Source organism: Rhineura floridana, chromosome 5 (assembly GCF_030035675.1).
Source record: "Rhineura floridana isolate rRhiFlo1 chromosome 5, rRhiFlo1.hap2, whole genome shotgun sequence".
Taxonomy (NCBI): Eukaryota; Metazoa; Chordata; class Lepidosauria; order Squamata; family Rhineuridae; genus Rhineura; species Rhineura floridana.
Genome location: NC_084484.1, coordinates 123,811,985 through 123,833,010, shown reverse-complemented (window position 1 = coordinate 123,833,010; position 21,026 = coordinate 123,811,985). Strand labels below are relative to the sequence as shown.

General features: G+C 42.2%; 1 protein-coding gene across 1 annotated transcript; it reads left to right on the top strand.

The window, feature by feature from the left end:
- Nucleotides 1-702: 702 nt before the first annotated feature.
- POU1F1 (POU class 1 homeobox 1) lies at nt 703-19,601 on the top strand. Its single transcript, XM_061627964.1, has 7 exons — nt 703-844; nt 8,000-8,146; nt 11,035-11,152; nt 13,200-13,438; nt 14,060-14,224; nt 15,666-15,726; nt 18,856-19,601. The coding sequence occupies exons 1-7, from the start codon at nt 703-705 to the stop codon at nt 19,067-19,069; spliced, it is 1,086 nt and encodes a 361-aa protein (XP_061483948.1). The 3' UTR covers nt 19,070-19,601.
- Nucleotides 19,602-21,026: the final 1,425 nt, after the last annotated feature.

Sequence of the window (21,026 nt, the reverse complement as noted above, 5' to 3'; positions counted from 1 at the left end):
ATCATGCCTCTTCTATGTGAGTGTGAAACTCTTTTTAATAACAGTAAAATTAAAATAGTTATAAAATTAAACTTTAAAAATAACATCCATATTTGTTCCAGAGAACTTTTCATATTATTGTTCCCATAGGACCTTCAAATAAGACATTTTTCCTCCCCCCCCCCCCGACTGACTATTCTCAACTTTTTGCTTTCTGGAAATTTTAGTTTTTCAGCCAGTTACTTTGAAAAAAAATATCTGTGGGATTTGGAGTTTTGTTTTGTTTAGGGACAGGTGCTTGTACAGGTGGATAACACTGAGTGTGGTTTTCCAACACTATCATATGAGCAGAAATTGGGGGTAAAAACACTCCCTCCCCAGCCTTATCCAATATTCTTCCTTCACAAAAGCCTGATTTAGAGAACCTGCAAAATTGGGTCTCTGGTTTCTCCTCATTAATTGGGTGCCTGTTGCATTTGGGCGGGAAGGAAGGAGGTTCCTAAGTGATCTAGCAACTTGGCCAGGCAAAGCCCATTAAAATGGATAAAGGGATTTCCTGGTGGTATAAATACCTGCACACGACTTCCCTGTGCACCATAACCCATGTTATGTATATATGCAAGCGAAAGCATTAGCAGTCGAATTTGAACTGCCGTGAACTGCCTTGGATAGACTTGGGATAAAAGCAAGGCATCTCTTCATTCCTTTTCTTTTTTTGTGGGAATGAGTTGTCAAGCCTTTCCTTCTGCTGACACCTTCATCCCTTTGAATTCAGACTCGTCTCCCACTTTGCCTCTGATAATGCATCACAGTGCTGCAGAGTGCTTACCCGTCTCCAATCATGCCACTAATGTGGTATCTACAGGTACTTTTAAAAAAATTATTATATCCATATTGCTCTTGTCAATGGTCCATGCCTTGGCATCTTTCATATGCTATGTAAATGCTTTAAGGAAAAACCTTTTAAGGAGAGTATGATCTCTAAACAAATGGTTCAAGCAAAAACTGAAACTAAGAACTAGCATGCCAGCTTTGTAACTGTCTCTGTGTTTAATTAGTGTATGGTGGTGTTGGTGTGTTTTTTTTTATTGCCACATTGACTTTCCAGCAAAATCCTCCTAATAGCTAATCTGGGCAATCACTGAAATTTCAAAAGTATCATCAAATCAATTAAAGACTATACCAACATTTTTGAATATTTGGAGCTAGTGCTACGATGAAGATGGTTTTAATCAGTACGAACCTGGTGTCTTATTTACTTATTTGATATTTTATTTATCTAAATGTTTCTTAACCATCATTCATCAAAAGATTGCAGTGTGAATTAATTCACACAACATAAATTTAAACTAAAAGAAACAAGACAAAAAATAAATCCAAACTGGTAAGAGGGGAACATAATTCCTAAGATAATTTACAATCAAACATATCTTATTACCTTCCTTCCTAAAACTTACACTGAAGAATGGAAAAATGTATTTCATGAAATATCAGATAAAACCAGTAGCTGTGCAAAGGTTGCACACATGCCAGTATTGCAAATCTAATCTAATACAAATATAAGCTGAATTATTAAATTCTATTGTTTTCAGTTGCACTTTAAGTATGACATCCATTTCATTTAATTAAGGCCACTTCAGACTGGATTTTTTTGGGGGGTGTATTCTGCAACATGTAATTTATGCAGCTATATGTACATGTGGTGGATTTATACTGGAATGTCCCCACACACCCTTCCACTTTATTAGTAGTTCTGAGATGCTTCCCCAATGTTACCACGTTATTGCCATCTGGAGGGGCACTCTTGCACTTTACTACTAGAAAAATGAGACAAAAAAGTGGTATAAAAAGTTTCAGGATTTTAGCAGCAAGTTCCAGGACATGCAATGATTGGAAATGAAACAGTATGTCCACCCCAAATCTTTTGCAGGCACAAACAGTATTGACAGTGGGATCATACATAACCATCATGGGCACAAATCATCATGAATACACAATAAATAGGATGACTGGGAAGGGAACCTTAGAGCTGATCAAAAGCATCAATTTATTCCAAGTGGCATGAAATGACATTTCAACCTTAAATAAAATCATGTGTGTGTCTGTGTTTTTTGAAACTCCCCAAAAGGGACCTTAAAGCACAAATTTAAAAAGTATCATACTTACCCCCAGTATAAACTGGGCATAACAGTATAACTGTGAATTCAGTTTGAATTACTGCACCCTGAGATGTGGCCAAGCTGATTGCAGAAGTGCAGCCAACCACCAGACCCCTTGACCCTTGCCCATCATGGCTTCTTAGAGCTAGCTGTAGGGGGTTGACTGGGTGGGTCCAGGGAGTGATTTATGTTTCATTGGAGGCGGGTGAGGTACTATATGCCTTGAAGAAGGTGATGATGCTTTCTCTTCTTAAGAAGACCTCCCTGGACCCAGAAGTGTTAAACAACTATACCCCTGTAGCAAATATCCCCTTTTGAGGCAATGTGCTCAAGAGGGTGGTGGCAGCCCAGCTTTTCAAGCATGGTTGGAGGAAACTGATTACTTGGATCTGTTCCAATCTGGCTTCAGGCCTGGCCACGGTACTGAAACCGCCTTGGTCGCCCTGGTTGATGACAACTGTTGGGAGAGAGATTGGGGGAATGAGACCCTGCTTGTTTGCCTTGAACTCTCAGCAGCTTTTGATGCTATTGATCACAGTATCCTTCTGGGACATCTCACAGTGATGGGGATTGTGGTCACTGTGCTTTGGTGGTCTGCTCATACCTCCAGGGCTTCTCCCAAAAAGTAGCTATGGGAGGCTACTGTTCGGCACCACGGGAGCTGAGCTGTTCTGCAGGGTTCCATCTTGCCCCCATACTATTTAACATCTATATGAAACTGCTGGGAACTGTCATCAGGAAATTTGGAGTGAGGTGTCATCAATATGCAGATGACACTCAATTCTATCTCTCTGTTTCATCTGAATTGGAAGAGGCAGTTGAGGTGCTTGAAGGTGGTGATGGGCTGGATGTGGGCCAATATATTGAGGTTGAATCCTGAAAAGACAGAAGTGTTATGTGTCCAGAGTTCTCATACCTGGGAGGTGGGGTGATGGCCTGTTATGGATGGGGTTGCACTCCCCTGGAAGGAACAGGTTTGCACCTTAGGGGTACTCCTGGATCTAACATTGTCACTGGAGACTCAGGTGGCCTCAGTGGCTAGGAGCACCTTTTTCCAGCTCTGGCTGGTTTGCCAGCTTTGGACCCTTTTGGATGAGATGACTTGGCCACAGTACTCCATGCTCTGGTAACTTCCAGATTGGATGCTGTACATGGGGCTGCCCTTGAAGATGACTCAGAAACTTCAACTGGTCCAAAATGCAGCAGCCAGATTACTGGGTGGGGTTCCCTTTAGATCTCATAAACTCCTGTTTTAAATCAGCTGCATTGGTTGCTAGTTCATTTCCGGGCTCAATTGAAGGTGCTCACAGTAGTGTTTAAAGCCCTAAATGACTAAGATCCCAAATATCTGAAAGATTCCCTACAGACACTCTGAGGTGTTGAGATCAGGATAGGGGGCCCTTTTGGTAGTTCCGCCACCTTTGGAATCTCTGGTAATGGTAGCCGGGACAGGGCATTCTCTTTAGCGGCCCCTAAGTTGTGGGACTCCCTCCTCACACAGGTGCATTTTGCAATTTTGCTGTAAAAGTTTTAGGTGAATGTTGAAGATGCACATCTTTACCCTGGACTTTTGATACCTGAACCATGTGTTTTTAGGACTCACCCTATTTTGGGATGTTAGATTGTTTTTAAATTGTTTTTATGTAGTATTTTAAGATTGTTGTAACCTGCCCTGGGACCTTGGGGTGAAGGGCGGGTAATAAATGATGATGATGATAAACAGTAACATATTTAAGCAGCAGAGAAAATATAAAAAGAATCAGCTGAAAACTTCAAGCAGCTACCTGAAACAATAGGTGGTGGTGGTGGTGAGGGAATTAACCTAATCTGAAGGCACATGCTGCAACCAAAGAGGCTGAGGCTCTGTCACACATTCCTATCACCAATATGTCTGACCACAGCAGGAAGTAGACCAGAGCTTTCCTCATAGGTCTTAGCAGTTGGATAGGATCATGTGCAAGCAAGTGATCCTTTAAATATCTTGGTCCTCAACTTTTAAAGGCAATTTCCAGCACTTTGAATTAGGCTTGGAAACAGAGAAGGAGCCGGTGTCAGCCTGGACTGAAAAAGTGGGATGTGGGTTCTGAATTTCTGCCTCATCTCCATTTTTCTCAATTCACTTTAGCACACTTGTGGGGTTTTATATAATCTACTGCAGAGTTCAGTTTTTTTAGAATACATTTTCAAAATAATAATGGTCTTAAGAAGGGCCAGCATCAGGTGTGAGGGCCACCATGGCAACGCTCTACCTGGTTGACTCTGACCCCACCAATGTCTCCCCCCCGCCCCAACACTAGTATCCTCTAGTAAACTTATTGGCAGTGATGGACTTGCTGGTAGAAGCAAGCACTGAACAGTGGTGCACTGAGTGGGTGGAACCCACCCATTATTCTGCAAAGGGTGCCCAGTGCTGCCATCAGCTCTAGGGTTCTATTCAGCAAAGTCCTATTCACAGTAGACCCACTGAAGTTAATGACCATACATTAGTCATGTCTATTATATTCAGTGAGTCTGCTCTGAGTAAGACAAGCATGAAATACCACCCATAGTCTCCAGGTTTAGCAACCTTTTTGCTTTTGCTAACCATCTGGGAGTCAGAAATTGTTTTGTGATTTACTGCAAATCACCCAGAGATCTACCAGCAGATACCAATCTACCTTCTGCCTATCTCTGTAGGCTGAGTGCTATTTATTTATTCATTTGTTTTTAAATAAATCCTGCTTTTCTGCTGTATTTCTACAGTTGCCACTTGAGCTCATATCACAAACAATATCAATAAGAAACGAACATTGAAACAGTAATAGGACAACAGACGACAGATAAAAACAGTGAATAGTGCAGCATCAGCTAGGTGGGTCACAGGTAGGAATGGGTGAATCTGTCAATTTTGGTTTATCTTACATTTTTCCAATCTTAAATTCAGTTCTGCACATTTCCACATCACTGTGTGATTTTTTTTAAAAAGTCCTCATGAAAATTCTTCAGTATGGTAGTGTGAATTTCTCCTAATATACATTTGTTTATATGCATTTTTTCTTAACATACTCATTTTTGCAAAGCAATGTTGCCTAATATAATGTGTTTTGTATGTTATTTTTACTAATTGTGCATTTCTGTATACATGATTTGGCTGGAAAACTGCATCTCAACATTTGGAGAATTTTGCTGGATGGTTATGTTTTGGTTTGTATATTGTGTCAGAAACTGTGAATTAGGTAGGTTTGCCTTTAAATGGGAGCTGAATAGTTTTCAGTATCATCTAAACACCATTTCAGAGGGGTGGCTAAGTAGATATCCTAGGACAGGGAGTTCCGCATTCTGGGTCCCACTGTGGAAAAGACCGTGCACATCCTGATCTATGCTGGGAATGGGTCATTAAGGTGGTCATTATGTATCCCTTCCTTATGGAGGATAATCCTCTATTTGAAGCGCTGTCTGGTCCAAGTCTGGTTTAAAGATAAGGAACCATCAGGAAGGTGAGCAGGGGGCTTGAAGCCCACCCACAAGTAGCAACTGGACAGCAGACTGAGCCGGCGCACAGGCAGTCTGGTCACAGTCTTCCTCACAGTGGTGAGATGTACTATACTTCTATCAAAATTATAGTAGTGATTTCTAAATTTGCATCTGTACGTACAAATTACAATGTTATTTTTATGCAAACTGTGTCCTCATCTTGGGGGAAGGCAGATTATTGAAGTGGTCACTCTACAGGTCATGGAAAAAGGTCTGAGCAGATGAGCAGGATCATGCCCCATATTCTAGCCTTTCCCACCATTCGAGACTTTTAAGCACTGTAGTCGGTTCCTCCTAGATAATCCATGGAGTGATCCCTGCAATAAAATCTCATCAATAAAGGCTTTTGCTACTTCCTCATCCCTCCTCCTGTTTCTCCCAAATGAGTTATGTCAGTGATGCATGAAAATCATTGTGCCCAGAAACTGCAACTCCTTTCTCTTGCAGGCAATTTAACCCAAGTTCGTTTTAGTTCCTTTAAGATGTTCTGTGACTACAGAAGCTTTAGGTTTTTAATTTTAGAGTAACATCAAGATGTGTATTAAATCAGATGACCCTGAAAGTATATAATGATCTATCCAACTATTTCAAAGATCATTTAGTTAGAACTTTTGACGTTACATGTCAGAAAACCAATTTATGAATTCAAAAGAAATGAAGGAGGAAGCAGAGCATTGTGCTGAGGTTTTAATTTAATGTGAAATAGAACCCTTCCTGGAATATAATTCATTTATATTTTAATTCCTTAAAACAAGACATGTGGCTGAAAGAATGAACATCAAAAACGGCTTAGCACACAGTAATTTGTTTTCAGTGGGTGATTTTCCCCACACATGCATCCTTAATTTGTGAATGGTTCAGCATGTATTCAGATTGTGGACCCAGATCTTGTTTAGTACTTTGACTTTGGACAAGCCTACTGGATAAGGATTGGCCGATGATCTGCGCCCTCCCCAAATCTTTTCCAGAGGGTTGGGTACCCCTGGAACAGATTTGGGGGCTGTGGAGCATGAAGGGAGGGTAGGGGAGAATTTTCCATTGTGCAAGCAGAATCTCATCTCAAAAAGGATATTATAGAGTTGGAAAAGGTTCAGAAGAGGGCAACCAGAATGATCAAGGGGATGGAGCGACTCCCTTACGAGGAAAGGTTGCAGCATTTGGGGCTTTTTAGTTTAGAGAAAAGGCGGGTCAAAGGAGACATGATAGAAGTGTATAAAATTATGCATGGCATTGAGAAAGTGGATAGAGAAAAGTTCTTCTCCCTCTCTCATAATACTAGAACTCGTGGACATTCAAAGAAGCTGAATGTTGGAAGATTCAGGACAGACAAAAGGAAGTACTTCTTTACTCAGCACATAGTCAAACTATGGAATTTGCTCCCACAAGATGCAGTAATGGCCACCAGCTTGGATGGCTTTAAAAGAAGATTAGACAAATTCATGGAGGGCAGGGCTATCAATGGCTACTAGCCATGATGGCTGTGCTGTGCCACCCTAGTCAGAGGCAGCATGCTTCTGAAAACCAGTTGCTGGAAGCCTCAGGAGGGGAGAGTGTTCTTGCACTCGGGTCCTGCTTGCGGGCTTGCCCCGGGCACCTGGTTGGCCACTGTGAGAACAGGATGCTGGACTAGATGGGCCACTGGCCTGATCCAGCAGGCTCTTCTTATGTTCTTATCCTTGCACTGACAGAACTTTCATGTAGTGCTGCACTGGATACAACCCATGGCATGCTGTGACAAAAAAAAATATGATGTCTGAAAATGTTATGATATATGATAATAAAGTGAAAAATAAAGTAATTGTGGCCTAGATTACTGCCTTTAGTGTAAAAGCCACGAGGGAGCCATTTCACGTGATTAAGCTGACATGTGAGACTGCAACATGAATGGATCCATTCATAGTTCAACATGTGAGAAAATGCTTTTTTGACTGCTTCACCATCTGCCCATTTCAGACCTGGCTCATGTTAAAAAAAAGGTTTTATTTTGTAAAATTTACACAATACATATAACATTTCAAAGCCATAATTTATACTGTTTGAAATGAACTTTGTTTTTCCAACAGTCAATATAAGAAGTCCAAGTTGGCCTACATTTACTGGGCCTTCTCACATCCTCCTTTCTCCAACTGTGTCCTGGCATGTTAAACCTGAGCTGGGGTGAAAGCTGGGTGTATAGTCATGGAATCATACAATGGCTACATCACACATATGGATCAGATGTATGTACTCGGTTACGATGCTGTCCAAACGGTAGTCAGCAGATTCAAGACAGATTCAAAATGTAAATGTAGTAAAGCATGTTTTGATTGAAAGGATGCTCCTCAAATCCTTATATATTTTCTTATCAGTCTCATCTGTTTTGTTAATTCCAACTCTTAAATGTTCCCACGCATGCTTCTCCATGTCAACGCTGGGAAATGTTATATCAGGTCTGCATTATTCCGTCCCTTCTTGTCATTATGGAAACCAGCAGGCTGCCTATGGAGTGATGGCAGGTAAGAAACGCTTTCCTAAACCATGTGTGTCCTTAGCACAATGAATCTGTAATCATTTCAGTTTGGACCTTAACAAGTAAACCAAGACTATTCTGATTGGTAGTTAACTTCAGCTAGGACTTCCCTGTGGCCATTGCCAGGATCAATTGCACAAATTAATGCCAGACTCTTGCTTGAACCTAACTGTTCTAGATTGATGGTGGGAATAATCTTCATTCCTATATGCACATAGTATATATGTGTGACAGCTACTTACTGACCAGTATTTAGCCCTTTTCATGCATTACAATCATGGATGCAATGGAGAGCAGGACTGTACCACTAGTATTGCATCCAACATCACTATTGCCCACCCCCCACTGGCCTGCTCACTTCCCGTCTATGCAACATGCATAGGTGTCTGCAAAGAAGTATCTATGTGCCAGCTGTGCAGACATCGACATTGAAAGCATGGATGGCAAGGGTGTGGGACGAGTGAGAGGTATGATATTGGGGCCAATGATGTGGGCTCATTTGTGATTTTGATTGCATGACAAGCACTTCATTTTTGAATAAATATTGTAATGCCTCTTTAAGAAATAAGATGCAAAGGGAAGAAGGAACTCTGGAAAAGGGATGGGGTGGAAAAGCAGGCTCTGTTTCAGTTGGCTAGTTTTTTTTGTGACTGTGGTTCAAAGGCTCTGTAGGCCTAAGCTGTTTAAGGTGCTTTTGACTAATCACTCAAGTCTGGAATGAAACATATAATGGAAGTTTTGAGAGTACAGAATGTGATATTCTTGGAGGGCAAAATTAAACTAACAATCTCATGGTCCATAGAAAGGAAAAGCATATTTCTAACTGTGTTGGTTTGCCAGTACAATATATGCATGAGAAATGCGTAGCCTAAAGCAATACAAGGTGACATTTTAGGACTTGCTGAATAAGTTTCCCAATGACCAGCAGAAGGAAAGCAAATAATTACATTCATATTCTATCTTTCCTGCAAGGAGCTCAAGACAGCATACATGGATTTCTCCTCTCTTTTTATTTATCTTATTTATTTATTAAATTTATTAGTCGCCCATCTGGCTGGCTGTCCAGCCACTCTGGGCAACGTACAAAATAAAAATATACAAATACATTAAAACATTAAAAATCTCAACAACAATAATAAAACCTAACCCACCCCAAAAGCCTGCCTGAAGAGCCACGTCTTCAAGGCCCGGCGGAAGCTCATCATAGAGGGGGCATGGCGGAGATCATTTGGGAGGGAATTCCACAAAGTGGGGGCCACAATTGAAAAAGCCCTCTCCCTAGTTCTCACCAGTCTAGCTGTTTTAACTGGTGGGATAGAGAGAAGGCCTTTTGAGGCTGATCTTGTTGAGTGGCATCCCTGATGATGTTGGAGGCGCTCCTTCAGATAGACTGGGCCAAAACCGTATAGGGTTTTGAAGGTCAGAACCAACACCTTGAATTGGGCCCGGAAAACAACCAGTAACCAGTGCAACTCCTTCAGCACTGGAGTGATGTGATCTCGCCGGCAGCTGCCTTTAAGCAGGCGAGCCGCCGCATTCTGTACCAGTTGCAGCTTCCGGACCGTTTTCAAGGGTAACCCCACATAGAGTGCATTACAGTAGTCTAGGCGAGAGGAGACCTCAGAACAACCCCGTAAAGCAGGTGAGGCTGAGAGATGGTGATAAGCCTCACCCTACCTAGTGGGCAGTAGTGGAGTGGCAAATTCAGAAGTGCAGGGTCCCTACATGATAGTCATGCCTCTCCCCTCACTCACTTGTTTGCTCTCCATTGTCATCTCCACACTCCTCAGTCCTTCCTGCTCATGCCTTCTCCCACAACAACAGACATCGCTAGGAGCCAATCAGCATGAAAGAGGAGTTTGTTAGCTACTGAGAAGTCTTAGTGCCTGACTCACCTACTTTCACTCTGATTGGCTCCAATCAGCAGGAAAAGACAAGGAAGCATTTAGAAGATTCTTCTCAGTGACTAACACACTCCTCTTTCGTGCTGATCGGCTCATAGGATGCTGGAGATATAGGGACTGTGCTCCCAAAAAAGTAAGGGGTCTGAGTCCCTTCGAGACCCAGACGACTACACCTCTGCTAGTGGCTTAATGACTGGACCTGGGTCTCCCAGACTTAATTTATCCCTCTTATGGCTACATCACATCATTTACTGTAAAATAGTAAAAAACAACACCACCAAATTAACAGAATTATTTATTCATGCAACTTTTAAACTTTGCATGGTTTTTCTTGTTGCAGAATTGGGGTGTGGTACAGAATATCTTTTTTTTTTGTCATTCAAATGTTTCTAAGATTCAAGATGGATTTTTTTTCTTTTCCTCTCCTCGTTTCTGCTGTCTTGGTACAAGTGGAGACTGGTGGCTCCGATGTCAGTGGGGCAGTGAATCCCCTCTGGATTTTAGTCTGAACTTTTCAGGAGCTGAAAGCACCTTGGATAACTCCTTGAAAGTTCAGACTAAACCTGAGAGTGGTTTCACTGCGCCACTGATATTGGAGCCAGCAGCCCCCACTGCTTGGTACAAAGGTGTTTTAGAGTTGCTGGAATGTTTGTCGTCCAGTATTTCCACCACAGGCTGGAGCTGTGGTGTAATTCTTCCCCTATGGGTTGTATCCAATCGTATGTGAGGGCCATTCTGCTCACACAACATGACTTCTCCTTCCTCTCCTCTCCGTATGTGCCCCCCAAATCTGCTCCCAAGGGCCCACCAACTCCCTGCAGCAGATTTTGAGGGTGTGCATGGCGCTGCAGGAAAGAGGAGAGGAGAGGGAAGTTCCATTGCACAAGCTGGAGTCTATCATGTATACAACCCTATGAACTGATATTCCTGGAAGTCTCCTTCTGCATCTTTGCTCACTTTTTTTTAACAGGCATCAAGCCTGTGGGTTCAGATATGCTAGCAGCCAGCCTTTCTCAAAGCCGTATTTTGCAGACCTGCAGTATGCCCCATCCTAATGTTGTGAACGGAGTTGGCACATTACAAGGCAAGTTTTGGTGCAGTTTTATTTTCCCTGTTTCATTAACCTTAAAATAAAGGAGTCTGTGATTAGTTCATGTAGTGCAGGCTTGTTAGGTTTTGTGTTATTTGTGTCTTCTTATTTTATTTATTTATGAAAAAATATTCTACTTTTTGGCCCTAACAAAGGCCTCCACAGTAGTTACATAAAAGAACAAAAATACGCTAACTACAAACCATTGAAAGCCACATGAAATAAGAATGTTTTCACTCCCTCGCTACAAAGGCCATCAGGGACAGCGGTAGTCTCACCTTCATTGGGAGGGGATTCCACCACTCAGGAGCTGTCGCAGAAAAGGCCGTCTCATGTTTCCACTAACCAAACCTATTTCAATGGTGGGACATATAACAGGGCTTCTGCACATTATTTCAACCTATAGGCAGGCTCATATGGGAGGACAGTTTTTTTAGATATCCTGGACCCTAGGTAATTAAGACTTCAGCACCTTGAACTGGGTTTGAAAACACACTGGAAACTCGTACAGTTTATTCATTTCCAATATTTATAACTACTTTTCCCCATAGAGGGTCACAAAACAGTTTGCAGAACAATCAATAGGACCAGCTGACATAAAACCAGTGTAAGATGTACAAGACATATATTAAGACTGCAGTACTATACCACTTACCTAGGAGTAAGCCCCACTGAACTCAATGAAACTTACATCTGAGTAGAACGGCATAAGATTGCTTTTTAAACATCTGCATGAATTCACGGAGCAATGCTATATATGAGCATCTTAAGTTGCATATACTCTGAGGTCAGGATGAAGTGGCCCTTCACATGTCTTCAGATTGACCAAGATGAAAACAAGGCTCCCTGAGCCTGTGTATGATGGCAGCACGAAGAGTTGCTCATGAATATTGAAATATGGGCCAATTAAAAAAAAATAAAACGTTTAACAAAAATCACTGTAAACAAAAGTGAGAGAATTTGTGCACCGACTTGTTTGATTTGATTATGCAACTCATTTTCACAAGGCCTTTTTGGGGGCAGAACTAGTTGATGAAGAAAGTGATAGAAGAGTACAATCTAGAAAAAGGAATAATTTATATCTATGGCACTGAACCTTTTAGGCTTCATTCAAGCTCTCTTTGCACCAGCCTAAGGGGGGGTTGGATTGGGCAGATGTGTCCCTGGCCTCTGCCTATGGATCCTCACTGGTGGCGGCCCACAGAAAGCCCTGAAATGGGGCATTCAAGGGAAGGCACTGAGCCGGTCTGGGATCCACTGGACCACAAGGTGGCACCACTGGCATCTTTATTCTTTGAGTGCTCCCATCTAACACCTCCATAACACTAGGCTCCTTTCTTCCTACAATGTCCTTCTGGTGACTGGCCTGGCCCGAAGGCGCTTAAACCCTCCTTGCCAGAAGCAAGTAGGCGAGATTAAATGCTCCTACCCAGGCTCCATCTTTTAGCTAATATATCTTAATTTCCAATCGGAGAAATGTTTTTGTTTCAATTGTATGCTCCAAGCAACTGTGGTTGATACTTAATGTATCATGCTTAATGACATCACTCAGACCCGCCCCTGTGACATCACTGTAGCAAACCCCTGAAATCTCAGGGTTTGGGATGCTTCTGACCTGGCAACCCTAGTGACCTATGCACACAAGCAGGAGGCAAGGTCTGTAGTCCTCTCATGCTGTTCTTTCCAAGGTGAATGGTATTCAGAGGCATGCTGCCTCTGAACCTGGTGGTAGTATACAGTCATCATGAATAATCCCTTTTAAAACCATCCAAATTTGTGATTATAATTACAGCTAACAGAGGGGCTCACTCCACGAAGTGGATGCTCCTGTGGGTAAAAGGCAACTCTTGATGAGCCCTCCATTCTCCCTGCAACCCTCCATGCCACCTTGCATGGTTTCAGAGGATCCTAGAATTCACTCTTCCTCTAAGGAGAACTGACTAGGTTATACACCCTGCTGCTAAATGATGATGTCATGTAGGAAATGATGCTTGATTGTGCAGTGGCTAAAAACTATACTCTTTGTTTTGTTTTCCCACAGGTAGCCTCACCCCTTGCCTTTACAAATTCCCTGATCATGCTCTGAGTGCCAGTTCATGTGCTCTGGGCCACAGCTTTACTTCCATGCACCCATCCATCCTTGGAGATGACCCTGCCACTGATTTTAAGCAAGAATTCCGCAAGAAGAACAAGTCAGTTGAAGAACCAATAGACATGGACTCTCCTGAAATTAGGGAGCTGGAAAAATTTGCCAACGAGTTCAAGTTAAGAAGGATTAAGCTGGGTGTGTGAATCATTTAAAGGATTTTAGATTTTTTTTAAAAAAAATGCTTAAACTAAAGCACCATTTACAATGATTGCAGATTATGATGATGATAAAATAACCAACTCTCAGTAGCAGCGTGTGGAAGGTCCACATCCACTACTACTGCAAGTACGTACCCTGGGGTTTCTCCTAATACTGGAGCTTTTGAGCCTCCCATACCTATTTAAAAGTGTGCTGATATAAATGGTCATGTACAGGAAATCTAAATGTGAACATGTGTTTTCTGAAATCTAAAAGCATACTTCAAGCCTTTAAGCGGTGAGCATGATGCTCCCCTTTTAACTTGTCCACTTCAGTTGATAAGCTATTAACACATGTAGTCTTAGGTGCCCTAAGATTCTCTGTTGTTGTTGTGGCAACAGACTACTGGCTACCCCACTGGAAAACTTTTTCTGGTGTGAAATCAAGATCAGATTTGTTTTATGAGATGAAAGGAAAATGCTGGAAGAGCTTTAAAATCATAAATGTGTAGAAAGTTCTTTCTCCCTCTGTGGTGTGTGTGTGTGTGTGTGTGTAGATCTATATTTATATAGATAGAGATTCTTAGCTTGAGCTTGTAGGTTTGTTTTCTTTTGGCAGGTTATACCCAAACTAACGTTGGAGAAGCTCTGGCTGCCGTGCATGGCTCTGAGTTCAGCCAAACAACTATTTGCCGGTTTGAAAACTTGCAGCTGAGCTTCAAGAATGCTTGCAAATTAAAATCAATATTAACCAAGTGGCTGGAGGAAGCAGAACAAGTAGGAGGTATAAGAATTTTTTTGTGGCTCTTTTTAAAGGAGAATTTCTGCTTACGTGCAGATCAACTGATGTGGAACCGTGAATAATTTTCAGAATTTAAGAGGCCTGTTAAGGCAACCCCTCAGCTCATCCAGTCGGGGAAGCAGAATTGTTCCCACTAGCCACGCCCCTGATGCCAATGAACCAGGCAGCAAGTGCCTCTCCCTGCAGCCATGTGTTTGGCATTGTTATGAGGCCCTATGGATGTACAGTTGTATGTCCATAGTGTAAGCAGGGCTGACCCAAGGCATTTTGGGAGAAGGACAAGATGGTGTCTCTCTTGCCCCTCCCCCCTCCAATTACATGTACAGAAGGCAACAGGATCTTACTTCGACACTGACAATGGGACAGTGTTTTCCGCTGCACCTGAGGGCAGCAGACTGGATTAGGGAGTGCACAGCAGTGGAAAGGCCAAGGGAGCTGAGTAGGGACAGCCAATGAGCTGCTGCCGCTGCCCTCAGAACCCCAGACTCTGCTACCTGAAGCAGTCGTCTCACTTTGCCTAATGATAGGGCTGGCCTTCTGTGTAGGCCTCCTTCACATTAACACAGAGCATGCAGGACAGAAGAAGCTGCCTTCTACTGAGTCAGAGCCATCGGTCCATCTAGCTCAGTATTGTCTCCACTGTCTGGCAGCGGCTCTCCAGAGTTTCAGGCAGGAACCTCTCCCAGCCCTGCCTGTGGCTTGACCCTGGGGCCTTCTGCATGCCAGGCAGATGCTCTGTGACTCAGCTGTAGCCATTCCCCAATTCAAACTTTTTTCTGCAGCATGTCCTCATGCAGCTTCATGACAAAATGTCTAAGGCCCAGCGTACACCAAGAGCAATTGTGTGGTAAAAATGCTCCTGATTTGTACTACAGGAAGGGGGAATCAGAGGATTGCTTTAGATGTAAGAGTATCTTGCATCGGCAGCAATCCTTCTGAGACACTGACAGAGCAACGAAGGTTGCTGAAGATTTATAGCCTAGCAATGCACGTGGAGGCAAAATCAGCATTTTCCTTACAAGGGCTATTCAAATGGCAAGTAGACTTGAATGCCTGCAGCGACTCAAAACAGCGCTACCATGGAACAAATTATGGCAATAAGGACAAATAACATACATGTCCATATACATGGAACAGACAAAAGAAAGGACTTCTTCACATAGTTAAACTATGGAATTCACTCTTACCAGAGATGAAAGTAAAGATGACCGCCTACTTAGATGGCTTTAAAAGAAGAATTCTATTTCACTGCTTTAGCAGAGTCATATTCACTGCAGGCATACAACAGGATTTCTTTCTTTAATGCCGATATTAAGTGACTGTGTAAGTATCTAAAGCAATTATACGGAAGGCAGCAATAGTTTTTGATATTGTGCACATTATCATTGTAAGTAACTGTCTCCCAAAATGTTCCACTCTGTAGCTCTATACAGTGAAAAGGTTGGAGTGAATGAACGGAAAAGGAAACGCAGAACAACCATAAGGTAATGCAGCTGGATCTGGAACTGGGCTTTTTGGCTTTGGGGGGCACATGCACAGCCAGCGCCTGAGTAGTTCCACCTAAAGCTGCAATCCTGCACCCCAGGGAAGGGAAACTCAGGCCCACCCACCCCTTTATCCAGTCCTCAAGGCTCCCCCTAGGCCATGCCCCCTTCCCCCCCAAGTTGGACCAGCTCTGTCGCTAGCCTTTATTAGGTGGGGCAGCCACATTTCTAGGTGGAGCTTTTGTGGGGGGGGGGAGGCGCATAGCACCAACAAATCTCCCCTCACTGGTAGAGAGGATGAGGGCCAGGGAAAGGCAGTGGTCACTCCTCCAACTAGAGAGTGTGTTAACTTACATGAATGAACTTAATCTGTTGAATGGTCTCACCTTTTTTGAGAGATCCCCAGGAGTACTAGAATCAAAAGCTTGACTTTGCCTCTAGCTACAGCTCTCTTTCACTTGTGGCCTGTCCCTGTGTTCTGATTCTTCATTAACTGAACTACTTTGGTAAAGACAGTGAGCTCCTGAGTTTGGCTTTGATGCTGCATTAGGTATCTCAGGTTAGATTCTACCAGAAAAATAAACATGCCCATAGCTATACTGCTAGTTTAGGGAAGGGCAGAGAGAAAATAGATACTATAGGGTGTGTTTATTAACTCCTTCTTGAGAGTCTCTCCTTCTAGTCTTGTTACTGGTTGTTAGATTTTCCTACCTGTTGGACAATCATGGGAAAACTTTTAACTGGCTACCAGTTAAAGGCTGAACTCAACAATTGAAAATTAATTGTGGAAAGCAAGTGGATTTTTTTTAACTGGTTGCTGTGTTGATTTTTCTGTCTGGAAACCCTAAAAAGGCCTCATGTTGAGCTGCACATATTGGGAAAATCAGAAATTTTCCTGAGTTATAGCTCTACGGCTGTTTCATCCTTTGCCATCAAGTAATCAAGAAAAATAACCACTATGATTGTGAGTACAGCTTTGAAAGAGCAAAGGGTAGCCATTTTTTCAGATCACTTTAGCTCTTTATTGATTATATAGGGTGTTTGTGATCATGAAAAGTCTACCCTCAGTCAGGGAAAGCCTTGAGTGAGCAGACTTTCAGGGGCTCTTCCAGATGAGGCTTTTGTTGTGCCCTCATCTTGCCTTATTCACTGAATTTTTCTGATTGTCCTATTCTTAAATTGCTCCTGTTCTTTACACAAGCTGTCATTCTTTAACCTGAGGCTGTCATTGTCTGTCATGTCACAAATTAAAAAGACAAATTTCTTCCAAACTTGGGGGAGGGGAGCATAGCTCTATGGGGGCAGTGCCAACATTTGCCAGCTATCCTGGCTACAGGCCTGGGCTGGACCCCTTGCCAACTCTGGTCCACACCATCGCTGAGTCAGGGCCTTGGCCCATCTGGAATGCATCCTTGAACTGAAGTAATTCCTCTTGCTTATCTGGATGGATAATGGAGAAGCAGATGTGTGTGTAAATGTCTGACTGTTGTGTGGCTAGAATGGAGAAAGAGAAGAGTCTCACCTGTTGCTCTGCCACACCTCCTTTTGTCTCTGGCTCCGCCCACCACCAGCAAGCAGTTCCCAGAAGCTTGCCCACAAGGGAATGCAACCCTCAGGCCCGCCCATGAATGAAAATAACATACAAAAATGCATCATATGATGAGATATTGCTTGTAAAAATGTGTACATTCATCAAAACCGCCTACAAAAATGTGTGTATTATGAGACATTCTCACTAAAATGCAGGAGAATTTTCATGAGAATTTTTTTAAACAAATCGCTGCAAAAATATGGAGAATTGAATTTAAGCTTGGAAAAAAGAGAAACGAAGAAAACTGAAATTATCAGTCCTTTCTATCTCTACCTCAGACTGAAAAAGGTTTTCTAGCCCTGCTATAAAACAATTGTCTGAGAGTAAGCCCTAATGATTTACTTCCAAATACACATGTTGAGCATTGCATTGCAAATTATATTTTTAGTGAATGGCCTGTCCTTTCACTTGTCAAACAAAAAGACCAAATTTTCACACAGTGCTCCTCCTCCAACTGTTTAACCTCAACATAACAAATACAGTAATACCCCAGTTAACAAAGTAGAAGCATTCCTGGACATTACTTCTTTAACAAACACTTTTGTACTAGAAGTAGGAATAATATGGAAAGAATAGGGATAGGTTCCTACACCCGCTCATAGATGGTGGGGTCAACTTCAACAGGGGCTTTAAAGGGTGCCTACCCAGCACCCACCCCTCCTTCTCCTCTGAATTGTATTGGATCCTTCCCTCCCCAGCCCTGAGAGAAAGCAAGAGATCTCTTTAATGTAAAGTAAACACACAGGCTGGTCAGTTTCATCTTACAGCAAAGGCACAGGCTTGAAAGTTTATCTATAGCAAAGCAAAGGTAGTCAGTTTCACCTTTAAAAAAGCTTTCCTAAAAAGGAGCTTCCTTGTTGGAGGATTCATTAACTGAGACATTACTGTACATAGCAAAGTAAAACTCATGTGATGTCTAAATCCATTAAACAAACAAAATCAAGAATGAAGTATAATGCTGCCCTCTGGTGGTGGAAATAAAAAATGGTTGGAGTGAGCAAAGGGAATCGTGTATTCCACTTGACTTTGAAAGAAATATTCCACATACTTGAATAATTGCACAATATTTCAGTTCAAGATGAAAAGCACAACAGTTTAGAGGCGACTTCAACTTTCAGAAGCATTTATAGCTTGCCCAAAGAATTGAGCAGTAATTGAAGAGAGGAGATCATTGAGGAAAATGTCATGATTTTTTTAAAAAAATGCTTCAAAAAGAAGCAAAAGAATTTGCCCATTGGAAGCGAGGGAAATGTTAATCCAGGAGGCATAACCCTCACTCTCGGTTGGTAGGCTTCATCCAATCCATGACATCATCATGCTCACTATGTGTTCTCTGACTGGGTGGGAAGGACAGTGATGACACCAAAGCAAAAGTAGATGGAAAGAGCAGCAGCACAATGCCCTAAAAGGGTGAAACTGTAATTTAGAGACTTTTGTAGAAAGCTACATAGTGAAAGGTATTGTTAAGGTTGCCCTGTTCACATGAACCTGAGATATCAAGGCTATGACTGGATTATGGTATTTTTCTTTCTTTATAGCATTGCTGCTAAAGAAGCCCTAGAAAGCCATTTCACAGAACAAAGCAAGCCCTCATCTCAGGAGATCATGAGGATGGCAGAGGGGCTCAAACTGGAGAAAGAAGTGGTGAGAGTTTGGTTCTGCAATCGAAGACAAAGAGAAAAGAGGGTGAAGACAAGTTTACATCAGAACACCTTCAATTCCATTATTAAGGACCATCAAGAGTGCCACTAGAATTCTTTCCAGAAATAAATGGGTTTCTTGAAGGCAACTCTTTGAAAATCAGACTCCTCTCCCCAAAAAAGAACGAGATGTGGGCCTAAATCCAGGATATGTAATGCTTATCACTTTTACAAGTTTGTCTGGTTTAATCTTAGGGATGCTTCATTTTAAATATTATGCACTTCCATAAGAGGCATAGTATGGATAGCACCTTGCATATTTTAGTGAACCAAAGTAGTACCAAACATGTGGAAAGTGGGCAAAGCAAGAATGTTTTTTCAGACTCTAGAAGAGTATTTCCTATTATGAAGACTTCGTCATTCAGTTTAGTTCCACCATCTGTAGTGTGGGTAGGTAATGACTGTTAGAGGTGCAGCATGCAAGGTAGGTGAATATCTAACCACTTTTAAAAGGTTATCTACAATGACAACCCCCCATTTACAACTATATTTACCTATTTTGGAGGGGGTGGTCTCACACACCCAAAAGTGTTTTGTTTTCTCTACTTTAGACTAAAGCTTTTTCCTTATTTATTCCTTTTACTGCTGCCACCAAGTAGATTATATATTCCAGTTTGCTCACCAGTAGTTATGGATAAATATGGTACAAAACAGTACAGACTTCACTTTGTTGTTCACTTTACAGTAAATTATTTTTAGTTTAAATAATATAAACAGATAATGATTTTAGGGATGGAATCCATCCTCTGCCACTGATCCACCTAAGGCTTGCCCACCTCTGTACCACAGAGACTTCTGCTGCAGTCTTCACCTAGGTCCAACAATCTCGGCTGTCTCAAGTACTTGGTAACACCACAGACCTCAGTCTCAGCCAGTGATTTCAGCTCTTGGGTCTTTTCCCAGACCTTTAAGCCCAGATGTCCTCTTCCTGCCTCCAGCTACTAGTTTCGCTGCTTCCGCTTCCGCTTCCTTCACACAAATACTGACTTCTTCTGACCAATCCATACACTCAATGTGACTGCGGCTTGAGATGCTCTTTTATTTCCAACCAGAGTCTCTTTCCAGCCAATCACTTCAAATCTGGGTTGAATCCTCCCCTCATCAGACCACTACTCTGGTCTAATGGAATGTGACAGAATGTCCACTGAGTTGACTAATCAAATCCTCCTAGTTCAATCCCATGTCTGTATATAAAGACAGAATCTTGCTCCTAGAGTTACCTCTGTTCTAAGACAATGCAGTGTGACAACCAGCCAGCCGCTGATCTGTTGATACCTTGCAGGGGTGTAGTTGTTCAGGGTCTCGGAGGTCTTAGACCCCTTACTTTTTTGGGAGCAGGGTCCATATGTCTCCAGGAGCCTATGAGCCAATCAACATGAAAGGGGAATATATTAGCCACTGAGAAGAATCCTCTAACTTGCTTCCTTGTCCTTTCCTGCTGATCAGAGCCAATCAGAGTGACAGGAGGTGAATCAGCTACTAAGAAGACTGTTTTCAGTAGCTAACACTGTCTCCTTTCATGCTGATTGGCTCCTATGGACATCTGTTGTTGTGGGGGAAGGCATTAACAAGGATCTCATTCTCAACCCAGCAGCAAAAGGAAAAAAGGGGGGGAAAGGGTTTGGCTGTGACTATCACAAAGGGACCCTGCACTTCTGAATTTGCCACTACATTACTGATACCTCGCATATAAAAGTCAAGACCCTTTACATTCATTTTTTTAGCCTTTTACATATAATTGTGTGAATTTCCTTAAGCAGTCCTTTAAAAGACAACTTTACTTCAAAAATAGAAATTTAAAGAAGACATAGCCATAAAGAGTCTCTTTACATTTCATTGCATCAGCTTATCACTGCCTTTATTTCTTGCAAGTTTTATATTATTGCAATGCCTTCCACAAAGGAAGCCACAGACCTGAACTTACAAGATCTGAACAGGGCGGTTCACGAACGATGCTCTTGGAGGTCACTGATTCATAGGGTCGCCATAAGTCGTAATCGACTTGAAGG